A 12,571-nucleotide genomic window follows, 5' to 3' on the forward strand; every position below is an offset into this window, starting at 1 on the left:
GCACAGGGACACGCAGCTCCGAGCCGCTCTCCCACCCCACACGCACACACATTCGAGATTGACAGGGGCGGGGACAGGACAGGATGTGGGACCTCAGCTGAGCCTTGCTGGGCGGTGGGGGGTGCGGGGAGGAGCGGGCCTCCATCAGTCACCGTGGCTGCCTCCCGGGACATGGCACCCCCAGGAGGTGTGGGCACTGACAGGGCCAGCGGGACGCAGACCCTCTCCCGAGAGCGCCACTAGCACCCCACAACCCCAGCAGGCTGAGGGCAACCACTCTGGACAGCACTTTATTGATTCCCTCAACCCCTGGGCAGATTGGCACAGGTCCCTGGGCCCTGGCCTGTGCCCGGTCTGCCATTCCCTGAGTGGGGCAGGAGGGAGCCCCATAGGGGCAGAGAGGCCTTCTGGGGGCTGGTAGGAGGCAGTGGAGAGCCAGCCTCCCTCCCCAGCACGCAGGTGGGGGCTGGCTCTGGCCTTGGGCAGTGAGGTGAGGAGGTGGCCATGAGGACCAGCCGGGGCAGCTCAGGCCCCCACCACGGGAGCCTCATAGTGGAGCACATAGTAGTCGTGGACGTACATGAGCACGGCCACCGGCTGCCCGATGATGAGTGTCAGCCACACAGCTGCGTTGCCATAGTTGCCCTGGAAGAAGCGGCTCACTATCCAGGCCAGTGGGATCTGGAGACACGGGCGGAGATCAGCTGGCCACAGGGACCCGGGGGCGGGGCGGGGGGGCCTGGGGAGGAACGCTCACCTGAGCCATCATGCCCGTGAAGGCCCAGAGGCGGAACATGTGCAGCGGGATGCTCACCAGGTACTGCAACGGGGTGACAGGGCATCAGCCGCGCTCAGCCACACCGCCCAGGGACGAGGCAGGGGGCCCGCAGAGCGCTCACCTCGTGGAAGAAGGCGGAGGCGAAGAATACCCCAGTCCTGGCCACCCACTTGCTGCTGCCCCGTCGGAGCATGGGCTTGTAGAAGTGCCTGCGGAGGGAGGGGCCGTGGGACGGGTGCCTGGCTCCGACTCCGGCCCCAACCCCGGCCCCTGCCCCGGCCTCCCGCCCACCGCACACCTGCCCACGCCCACCTGAGGCACCACTTGTGCACCGGGATGTTCCAGTTCTGCCAGAAGTAGGTGACAGACTCCGAGTTCCTGGGGGTTGGGAGCAGCGAGTGACGGAGCGGGCCCGGCCCCGCCCAGGCCCCGCCCCCGGCACGCCAGGCCCCGGCCACCCACCACCAGTCCCGGTAGAATTCCCGGTCTCCGAACTGCATGAGCTCGGCCACGGCGTTCATGCACGAGTGGAAGAACCAGTAGAAGAAGATGAGCCAGATTAGGTGATTGGGGACCTGCAGGGGGAGGCAGGTGCCAGGTTGCAGAGCACGCCCCCGCCCCGCCCCGCCCCGCCCCGCCCCGCCCCGCCCCGCCGCTCACCGCCAGCTTCAGGAGGCGCTCGATGATGCGGGAGTAATCCATATCCTGCAGAGACAGAGCTCAGCTGGCCCCGCGCCCCGGCCGCCGCGCCCCCCGCCCCGGGAGAACCCCACCACTCACCTTGAAAGGCTTCATGGAGTTCTGGATGGTGGGGACCATCCACTGCAGGGGAGGGCACAGTGTCAGCTCCCTGGCTAGGAAGCGCACCCCGCCCGCCCCTCCCGCCCCCGCCGCCCCGCCCCGCCCCAAGTACCTGCTGGATCAACCCCACCTGCAGCTGAGTCAAAAACAGCTGAGGGAGGAAGCAGAGAACACCAAGCTAAGGCCCCGGCCCCTAGCCACTGGCCCGCCCCAAACCCCCCAGCAACTAGCAGCCCCCAAGCCCCCCCAGCCAGCCTTCGTCCTCACCATCTCAAGGAGCCTCCGCAGCAGGAAGCGCTTTCGGATGCGGGGAGAGCGGGGAAAGTTGAGCTCATAGCACAGAGTAGGGGCAAACAGGAAGTAGTACAGGTCTGCGGGAGGGAGTGAGGGCGGGAGTGAGGCCAGTGCCCATCCGGCTCAGGGCCGCCCCCCGCTGCCGTGGCCCCGGGAGGGCCTCACCTCGGTAGGTCAGGTTGTCCGGGTAGCTCACCATGCGCTGGGCAGTTCCCCCGTTGGCCTTCTTACCTGCGGGAGCTACAGGCAAGCGAGGGGCGGTGAGGCCTGGCTGTGGCCCAGGTCTGGACCCCCGTGGCCGGTGACCCAAGCGCCGAGGCCCCAACCCCGGGCAGCTGCTCACCAGCCTTGGCCTTGGCCCGTGCCCTCCGCTCTCGGCACCACAGGTTGACGTCCCGGTAGGAGAAGAGCTTGAGGAAGAGGATGGTGTACACCATCAGAGCCAGCACGGAGCCCACTGTGGGAGAGGCAGGCTCAGGCCACAGCCCTCCCACACGGCCCACAGGAGGCCGGGGTCTCTCCTGCAGGCCCCTGGGGCGGGCTGGGGTGAAGGACGCGGCGCACCTGGCGTGATGGACTCGAGCAGCAAGGCCACGGCTGCCGGGAAGCAGAGGATGGTGGCCAGGTTGAGCACGTGCAGCAGCAGCCCAGCCTGCTCCGTCAGGGCACCCTGGGATGGGGGGAGCACAGTGCTCAACCAGTGCGCCCACTCCCTCGGCCAAGGGCCCCCCGGGGGAGGGCCGCCAGGCCTGCGGCACAGCCCCTCCCAGGAGAGCTACTCGCAGCCTGAACCGTAGGCCCAGCGAGGGGAGCTGACCTCTGGGCGGGACAGGGGACCCCGGCACTGCTTACCACCGCCAGGCGCTTCTCCACCTGGAACGCAGCCACAGCAAAGACATTGGCCACTGAGGACAGAAGTGCCCCAGGTTCAGGAGCAGCTCACCCCTGGCCCTCCCCACCCGAGGGCTTCCTTGGCGCCCAGCTCACCAATAACCAGACACAAGGCGGGCCAGCTGTAGGGGTCCTTCAGAAACAGAGACACCACCTGGATGGGATCCACCAGGATGCCGTACCTGGGGACCAGGGGATGAGGGCCTGAGCAGGTGGGGAGGGGCCTCAGGGGCGGGGCCGGGGCCCTGGGGAGGACACTCACTTGATGAGGTTTTCTAAAAATAACCGTGCATTGCTCAAGATCTGCAAGAGAGAGGAAGGGCACAGCCCCATTAGCCCTGGTCACAGGCTGCCCCCCAGCTCCTCTCAGCACCCGGAGGGGCAAGAGCCCTGGGTGTCCACCTCACCCCACACCACTGCGGGGACAAGAAGTCCTGCAGCAGTGCCCCCATCACCCCAACACCAGCAGCACAGATGACCTGTTCCCTAGCAGCGGGCCAGGGCCCCGAGGCCCCAGGATGTCCCACACCCCGGGGAGTGGGGAGAAGCTGACCAGTCCTGGGGGCTAGGCAGCTGAGGCCAGACTGCCCTCTTCCACTCTCCGAGCCCGGGCCCATGGCCCCAGCGCGGCCCCAGCAAGATGGGCTCCTGAGTCTGGCCCGGGGCTGGGGAATGGCTTCCCTCTGCAGGTCCGAGGGTCTCCTGCTCCACCCCAGAGAGCACAGGCCCTGCCGGGTGCTCTCAACTCAAGCCCTGAGCAGGGCTTGCGGCACACTCTGTGGAATAGTGATGCTGGCCAGGGGACACTGCTGGGATCCCTTACCTGGGTGGTCAGGGAAGGCTTCACAAGGAGGTGACGCGCAGAGAGACACAGGAGCCCGCCCTCCCCCAGCCACATGGGCCAACCTCCTGCGGGGCACAGATGTGCCGCCACCACGCCCGGTGGTGGCCCCTCCTAGAGCCCACAGCAGGCAGGAGCCAGAGCTGCTGGTGGGCCCCGCTGGTGGAGGGAGCGCAGCACAGCCCCGGCCCCGGGGTGCACATCCCGTCCAGCAGGGGCGCGGTAAGGGAGCAGAGCAGGGGAAAGGTTCTGGGGCTGGGCCAAGGGCCAGGCAGGCCCAAAGGGTTGCAGGGAACAGGCAGTGCTGCCAAGTGGCCCAGGGCCTGCCCTCCGTGGCTGCCTCTACAAGCGGGGCCCATGCGGAAGGCCTCCAGGGTCCAAGGACACATCTGAGGGTCGGGCAGGTGTTGGAGCCACTGTCCCCTTGCCCAGCCAGCTTCCCGCCCACCAAACCGCTCCGCGGAGCAGGGAGCCATGACAGGAGGATGTGGGTGTGCCAGGAGCAATAACCACAAGCCGCACCCAAGACAGAGGTGCTGATGTCAGGAAAGGGTCAAAGGCCTCTGGCCACATCAGCCTGCGCAGCAGGGACTGGGCCCAAGGCCCTTGCCCCCTGCCCCACCCTGCGGGCTGCTCCCTGGCCACGAGCGCAGCCCCACCCAAGGTGCCAGCAGGCCGGGGCCGCAGCCAGGCCACCCACGGAGGTGGACACAGAGGGGCACCTAGAGCCGAGGCCGAGTGCGCTGTCGGAGCCCGGAGCTGCCAGGCTGAGCCCAAGAGCCGTCAGCCTGCCCCTGCTCCCCCCGACCAGGCCTGCCAGGGACCCCAGCCCACGAGGATCCCTCGGAACAGAAGAGACTCTTTCTGGACCCCAAGACCACCCACACCTGCTGTTTCTGGGATTCAACACGGAGGAGAGGCGTGTGGCCCATGCAGGGACCACCGCCACAACCTCTCGCCCACGCAGCCCGGACACCAAAGCTCTGGCGCCTTCCCCCAAGGGCAGAGCCTGTGCCCAGGCAAAGGCCAGCCTCGGGCCATGGCCCCAGCTGCCACAGGGACACCTGCTCCAGACACCAGCCTACTCACCAGCATCACCACACACCAATTCAGGATCCCACGGTAGTTGTTAAAGCCACTGTCAGAGCTGAACAAAGAATCTTGCAGGCGGTGGCACCTGGTAGGGCGGGAGACAGACACTCACCAGCAGGCACCAGCGGAGCAGCGTGGGCTCCCCCTGTCCCCCGGGCGGTGAGAACCCCGGGCCAGGACCAGGTGTGGGTTCACCCCCCGCCCCGCGAGCCCAGGGGCCCAGCCAAGTCCAGCCCCTCAGCAGCCAGCCTTGGGCCGGACCCCAGCCCCTCCCACAGGGCAACTGTCATCTACTGTAGCCCAGCAGGCCCACCCTGCCCACTCTCCCGCCCACACGTCCTACTCCCCTTCCACAATCACAGGGGGGCCAGGTAGGACCAAGCCCTCAGGACCACCCAGAAGCCTGTCCTTCCAGGACAGGAGGACAGCTGGCCCTGCCCAGCCCAGGGCGACAGGGAGCTGGAGCACCGCAGGCCAAGAGCCCATCCGCGCTCCCCAGAGGCCCCTGGCGCCACCATGCGCAATGGCTACAGGGGGCGTCAGACTCCGGGAGCCACAGGCCCAGCCCACGATTCTGCAGCTGCAGACGTGGAAGCAGCGCCTGGACCTGCCTTGCTCATCAGCCCACCCTGCCACCCAGCGCCCCGAGGGGCCCCCACCTCAAACCACCTCCTCCCCATGCTGGGCCCATGCAGCTCTGAGTGGGCGCGGGGCCCTGGGCCAGCTGAGCACCTGGACACGCACATGCGCCTTGGGAGCAGGGGCCCGGGCCTCATACGCTCCCGTAGCCTCCAACTGTTTCTAAAAGAGCGGAATCCGGCCCAGTTCAACCACAGGGTAAGTACTGTGCTCCTGCCCCGGCCGAAGAGGCAAGAGGGGCCTGATGGCGGTGAGGTCCCCGCAGAAGCAGGAAGAAGCGACCTCAGAGCCCACCCAGGAGAGCTCCCACCTGATGGGGAAGGGGAAGCAGAAGCGGCCCGCACATCCCCGCCCGATCCTCAGGGTGACACAGGTAGCAGAAGGGCCACTGGGAGGGACGCCTGGGTGGTTCAGCGGTTGAGCGTCTGTCTTTGATTCAGGGCCTGATCCTGGAGTGCCAGGATCAAGTCCCACGTCGGGCTCCCTGCATGTAGCCTGCTTCTCCCTCTGCCTGTGTCTCTGCCTCTCTCACTGTGTCTTTCATAAATAAATAAAATCTTTTTTTTTATTTTTTTATTTATTTATGATAGTCACAGAGAGAGAGAGAGAGAGAGGCAGAGACACAGGCAGAGGGAGAAGCAGGCTCCATGCACCAGGAGCCCAACGTGGGATTTGATCCCGGGTCTCCAGGATCGCGCCCTGGGCCAAAGGCAGGCGCCAAACCCAAAACCCAGGGATCCCAATAAATAAAATCTTAAAAAAAAAAAAAAAAGAAGGGCCACAGGGTGGCCAGGGCTACCCATAGCCTAGCCGCAGCCCAGCCCCTGGGGCGCTCAGCCTGCCCTACCCACCCCGGCTGCCGTGCCACCAGGAAGCCCCACACAGCATTGAGCAAGGCCTCCAGTGTTGTAAGACGGGAGCCCTGGGCCTCCCCTCCCCTCCTGTGTACGCACGTCTCCCCCTCGTGAGGCACCCAGGCAGGACAAGCGGACTCAGGAGGACACAGCGGGGGCCCCGTAGCAGATGTCTCTCAGGGCTGACCCTGCCTCAGTGGCCAGCCTTGCTACGGCTGTGGTCAACACCCAGACGGCCCCACTGGGAGGGAGGGGCTGGGAAGGCTGCGATGCTCCCCGGCACCCCATAGCCAGGGTGGAGGCAAGGCCCGCGCTGCGCCCGGCCCACCAGCCTATCCCGGCCACAGGCCTGGCCTCCTCGTGTCCAGCTCCCAGGTCTGTCTGTCCTGGGCCTTGCGGTAAGACCACTGAGGCCCTCTTCTCCCTGAGTCTCTGCGCCTGCCTTTCTGTGAGGCGAGCAGAGGTCAAGGCCCCACTGCCCAGAGAGCAGTCTCTGAGCCTGTCCCCGGGCCAGACCCTCTGCCAAGTGTAAGCCCATTCGCTTTCACTGGAGCCATCCCAGGGCCACCCCCATCTGCACGTCAACATCCATCCAGCGAACGTTTCAGGACAATGTGACCCCTTGTCCCCTTTGGGCCGCCAAGACCACGCTGGCTTTATTTTCAGCCATCTCTAAGAAGAAAACAGGGCTGGGGAAGGGGTATCATTTTCCAAATCTGACACCAAACAACATCATAAAAACGTGTTCAGATCCCTGCCGTGAGGCTCTGTCCAGCTCTCGAGGGCTCCCCAACCTGCCCACCCCCACTCCCCAGGCCCTCCATGGAGCTCCTCCCACCCCAACCCCAGGCACCCCACTTCCCCACAGGTCAGAGACCCAGGGGAGGAAGCCCACCACCCACCAAAGCCCACAAGGTCCAGCCCTGCCGGTACGGCCCACAGTGGACCAGAGGGCAGACAGCTGGCCTTGCCCTCTCCCCTGCTACCAGCAGCCACCCACACCCCTGTGCCCTGCAGCCGTCCCACACTTGCTCCCCAGGTCCACCCAGCCAGCACGGTCATCGTAACTCATTACATGTGTCACATCCGTCACATCCCCTTTGGGAGGTAGGTGCACGGGGAGAGTTAGGCTTGCCAAAGTTCGCCCAGGGACACAGCCCCCAGTGAGGGTCACACCTGGGGACCTCAGGGTCCAGCTCCAGGGCCGGCTGTCCTCCCCGCTGCCACCCTGTCAGCACTTCCTTCACCCAGCCTCTGAGCTGACTCCTGGGATACAAGGTGAGGAGGTGGGCCCTCCACATGCTCAGACCCAGGAACAGACACCCTGGGGGGGACCCTGCACCCAGAAGGCTCTGCCTGGAGTGCCCATGAACCAAGGGCCACATGCCCCGGGACAGGGCGCTGTGTGCGGCGCCCCCTCCTTCCCGCCCCATGGCCACACCTTGTCTGGGACACACCCAAGGCCTGACCCACCTGCCCAGGCCCAGGTGAGCAGGAAGTGTAGGGAGGGGAGGAGGCCCGGGCCGGGGAGTAAGGAGGAATGGGGAAATGGAAGGCTCGGGAAGGCCTGCCTGGCCTGGGGACCAGGAGGGGTGTAATCCCTAATCCCCGCCATCCCTGCCATCTCCAGATCCTCCTCCTGGGGGTCGACCTTGAGTTTGGGGAGACAGGGCTGCACTGGCTCAGCCCAGCTATCAGGAGCACAGGTGAGGCTTCCCGACACCTGGCCCTGTGGAGGCGGGAGGAGCCTGTCCCGCAGTGGCCACTGGGCCCAAAGCCAGCGCCCCCCATCTTACACAAAAGACAAGTCCTAAAAAAATAAAAAATAAATAAATAAATAAATAAATAAAAAGACAAGTCCTGCCACCCCTGGATGAGATGGTGCTAGCCATGCCCCTGCCTCCTGGACGGCAGTTAGCAGCGGGGACTTCGCAGCCTCCCTCACTGGCCCGCAGACCTCCTCCTCCTCCTCCTCCTCCTCCTCCTCCTCCTCCTCCTCCTCCTCCTCCTCCTCCTCCGCACAGCGGCGCCTGCGGCACCTGCAGACTCTGGGCTTGACCTTTGCCCACGCTCCTCAGTGCTGAGATTACCTTATCTCCAGGTGGACTGTGAGCACCCCGAGGGCACGGACCCCAGCTGCCCTCACCCCCCCCCTCGCCATGGTGAAGAAAGCCTCTCTTCCTACCGAGACAGCAGATCCTGGCAGGCACACTGACCAACTGCCCACTTCCTCCGTGCTAACCTGTAGCCCCAAAGGCACTCCCCACGCCAAAGGCCCGGAGGACCCCTGGGCAGGAGCGGAGGTCAGCAGCGGGAGGACGAGGCTGGAGGTGGCAGAGGGAGGCCGTGGAGCCAGCTTCCAGGAGGGAGCCCTGACCCGGCCAAGTCCGCCCATCAGCTCGACCAGCTCCCCACGCCTGCCTGCCAGCCCCCCAGCTACACAGGCTGCCCCACCTGTGGGCACCGCCAGAGCCCGATTCTGCCCCGCAAGAGGACACTTCTGCTAACATAAGCAGGGCCCCGGGCCAGCCAAGCTCTGGGTTGAAGGAGGGGCCCCCATGAACACAACTCTGGGGACGGCGTGCAGGACCAGACCACCGCTCAGGCTGCCGACCCGGGCCGCGGGCAGCCGCCCCAGCAAGCCCCCGAGGGCCTCCCCGGCCTCCTCTCCTAGCGCACGGGGGCTGGGCCGGGCGCCCCCGGGCTGCGCGGAGGGGCGTCTGGAGGCGGGGCGCTTCCACCTGGTGACCTTGGCAGGTGGCTCTCCGGTCCGTGCCTCAGTTCCCCCGCGGGGCCCAGGGCACACCTGCCCACGCCCAGTCGGGGAGCGCCCGGGCACTCCGAGGGCCCCGGACAGGGGTCGGCGCTGAGGGAGAGGCGCCTCGCTACCTCAGGTCCCAGTGGCTGCCGCCCGCGTCGGAGCCGCGGCTCTCGTCCTTGTCGGCGGCCGGCCCGTCGCCCCCGGGGCCGCGGCCCGCACCTCCTCTTCCGCCGCCGCAGGCCCGCCGCCGCTCTGGCTCGAGGGCCGCGAGCCCGTCCTCCGGCGCCGGGAGCCGCCCGCGCCGCCGCGGTCGCCCATGGCCTCAATCCGCACCCTGTCCCGGCAGAGTCGTGGCCCGCCGGGCTCGCAGCACCCAAGGCCCGCGGCCCCGCCTCCAGCCCCTCGGCCAACGGCCGCCACCGCCCCCTGCCGGCCGCCGTAGCCCGCGCGCTGGCCCGGGCCGCCAATCAGCGCGCGCCCTCCGGGCCGTCCGGGAGCGCGGGCGCGTTGCTCTGGGAGCCGCTCACTGGCGCGGCGCGCGCCTATTTGTAGTCCGCGGACGCGCGGGGCACGCTGGGAGTCGTGGTCGCCCCGCGCGCGGCACGCTGGGAGCCGGGGTCGCCCGGGACGCCGGGAGGACGGGGTTCGGGGCGTGCGGCCCGTGACGCAGCCTCCTCCCCGCGGGCCCCGGCGCCTCCGCGGAGCTCCCCCGGCCGCTTCCCTGCTGCTCATCCCTCTGGAAACGCAGGGTTGCGCCATTGCTCAGCCAGGCGCGGAGCCCGGGGCGTAATCATTTCCGAGGGGCCTCCCGGGTTAGCGTCCGCCGGGCCAGGGCGCGGGACTCGCCTTCTGCCCCACCCAGCGTGTGGGCCCCGAGCGCACGTCGGGGAGCCCTCTAGTTAGCACCTGCTTTTCCTCAGCTGAGGTTGTCCACACAAGCGCCAGACCGAAAGATGGAGCAGGACAGAGTCCCAGGCCCCGGTCCCTGGGACGCCCGCCCTGCCCGGTGGCTCCACAGCCCCGGGCCCCGCGGGGACAAGGACTCCCCTCCCCGGGTGGCCCCTTACGCAGGCTTGCGGGGCCGCCATCCTTTCCACCCAGGCTAGTTTTGCCAGGGCCTGGGGAGCCTGGAGACCTAGCGGCTCCCGTTTCTCGCACGACTGCGAGGTGGCAAGTGCGCCTCCCTCCCACCTTAGCTTAACACGCATCTGTGTGTGGGGCTTGGAGTGTGAGCATCCTGGATTTCGGGGTGCGAGGCTTTCCTGGGGGCTCAGCCAGGTTTACCCAGCAGCAAAACTCCATTAGCCATTCATGCCCGAGGTGAGCAAGGCCAAGAAGAGCGCCTCTCTAGAAGCAAATATACCAAGAGTGTCGGCCTGAGGTTAGTGGCGTCTTCGTGCGGACTGGCCACCGCCTTCATCACAGTGTCTGGGCCCTCGGTGACACGTCCCTATTGCCACTGGGCCATCGGGGACTGATAGCCCGCCATCCGTACCTGGCAGGCTGGGGCTACCGGGCCGTGTCTTCCAGTGACCCACCCCAGGGGCTGCGGGCCTGGGCAGGAGAGCCCCTCCCACGTGCCTACGCTGCCGACCTGCTCTCCCATCCAGTCCTGCAGACCTCGGGGCCTGTGCACGAGCTGGCCTGCGCCAGGCTGCGCTAGGCCTTGCCGAATGCCGATCCCGAGCGAAGGTGAACAAAGGGGTGTCCTCGCGGGCGCCCGCAGCGTAGGAGTGTGCCCCGGGAGCGCTGCCACGCGCGCCCACGGTCTCCGCGTGCCCTCTGGCTGCGCCGTCCTTCCAGTGCGGAGCCCAGAGCCACGGGGCCCGCCCCGGCTGTCGGGGAAGACTGAGGACTCAGGCTCCCGGTCGGCCTCGGCCGAGCGCAGCGGCCAGGAAGCGGGAACCGTGAGGCTGGAAGCGGCTGCCCGCGTGCACGACCGGCTCCAAGCCGTTCTTTGGCAAGTGACAGCAGGAGTGAAGCGACTGGAGTGGACGAGGCACCACCGGGAGGAGCAGCCCCGCGGGGCCCCCGGCCGGGCCGTCGAAGCTCGGGCGCTGAGCGGGTGCGCGGGGAGCCGGACAGCGAGGCGCGGGGCAGGCGCGGGGCAGGCGCGGGGCAGGCGCGGGCTGCCCGAACACAGATGAGGAGGAGCCTCGGCGCCGGGGCGGGGCCTGCGCCGCGTGGGCGGGGCCTCGGGAGGCCACGCGGGGGCTCCCTCCCCCCTCCCCGCGGCCCCAGTCACCTCGGGAGAGGGGGAGGCTCGCCGGAGACGGGGTGCCTGGCGACCCGGGCGCGAGAGGGCCATTCCCCTGCCCGCGCCGCACCTGCGCAGGGGCCAGAGGCTGGGCCTCGCCGGCAGGCGCCCAAAAAGAGGGGCCAGCGGGCAGACCCGGCTCGGGATGCAGGGTCCTGTCCGTGGAGATTATGGGGACTGAGGGACAGGCCCGGGGAGGCAGGTCCCGCCCTTCCACCCCAGGGCCCCTCGGGGGCCTGCAGAAGCAGAGACCTCTGGTCCACACCCAGGAGCTGGCAAGGGAGGAGCGCTCCTCCGGCCTGGACACTCCCCCGGGTGTGACTTCGGGGGCGTGGCGGTTGGAGTAGTGGGGAAGGGCTGCTGTCAAAGGCGGGTCTCGGGTAAGCTGTCCTCCCTGGGGCTGATTCTTCCTACGAAGCCATCCCCAGCCTGGGGACAGTGAAAGGTCCAGGACATTGACCTCTCCCCGGAGCAGTGGCTTTCACTCCAGAGGTTTCCACAGGCTCCTAGTGCTCCCCAAAGAGGGCGCCCACCTCCACCTGAGCCCCACCCTGAGCAGCCTACAGGCTTACCTCTTGCAGCTCAGGCTCCTGGGCCGTCCACCTTGATGAAGTCTGGGCAGACCTGTCTCCTGCCAGGGTTCACACAGCTTGCTCTGGGATGACCTGGTTTGACGGCATGTCTCCAAAGACTCTAGGCCCCTCAGCTCATACCTGCCTACCTGGGTATCAGAAGGCATTGCTAGGGCAGGTGACCCTGTCCCCGGGCTGCCCCTGACCAGCCCAGTCCTGCCCCTCACCTCAGTTTGGTTCATCCTGTCTAGAGCTCAAGAGCTGTGAGTGGCTGTGGAAGCCTCTCTGTCCCCTGAGTGGCACCTCCCCAGAACCAGCATGGGTCAGCTGTCCCTGGAGGCCTCCTCACACTGCGGGGGTCAGGATGTGGGCAGCACGGAGCAGGAAGGGGCTAGATCTTGCACCCCCTGCTGTCCCCCTTTTTTCCACTGGCATTGAGGAGGGCTCATTGGTGGCCGTCAGGCCCAAGGGGCAGCAGGATCCCCTGCAGGGAAAGTAGGCCAGAGGTCTGCAGGCCCTGCTGTACCAACTCAGGTGAGTCTAGGTCATTTCTGGGCTGGGCCTGACCTCAGGCAGGAGACCTTTGGCTCCCTCAGCTCCTGCACAGGGTGGATTAACCTGCCACTGGACAAATGCCAGCTGCTTTGCTTTCAGGGGAGTCCTCCCACGCCTCAGCCTGCCAAGCCGGCCCTCCTGGCAGGATGAAGACAGCCCTCTCCTGAGAAGGGACACTGGCACGCCTGACACAGGCAGTGAGCTGCCCCCGGGGCTGCATGGGCAGGCTGCCATTG

The 12,571-nt window shown here is 67.3% G+C and overlaps 1 protein-coding gene across 1 annotated transcript; it reads right to left on the reverse strand.

Moving 5' to 3' along the window:
* Nucleotides 1-277: 277 nt before the first annotated feature.
* On the reverse strand, nt 278-9,349 carry DGAT1 (diacylglycerol O-acyltransferase 1). The gene is given in 18 exon segments (XM_025450767.3): nt 278-681; nt 758-820; nt 900-987; nt 1,091-1,156; nt 1,241-1,353; nt 1,439-1,483; nt 1,559-1,600; nt 1,692-1,730; nt 1,847-1,950; nt 2,039-2,113; nt 2,217-2,330; nt 2,438-2,543; nt 2,726-2,778; nt 2,861-2,946; nt 3,027-3,067; nt 4,695-4,782; nt 9,080-9,155; nt 9,158-9,349. Coding segments are annotated over 18 exon segments (1,467 nt in total). The 5' UTR covers nt 9,270-9,349; the 3' UTR covers nt 278-525.
* Nucleotides 9,350-12,571: the final 3,222 nt, after the last annotated feature.

The sequence above is a fragment of the Canis lupus genome, chromosome 13 (assembly GCF_003254725.2).
Source record: "Canis lupus dingo isolate Sandy chromosome 13, ASM325472v2, whole genome shotgun sequence".
NCBI classification, from domain to species: domain Eukaryota; kingdom Metazoa; phylum Chordata; class Mammalia; order Carnivora; family Canidae; genus Canis; species Canis lupus.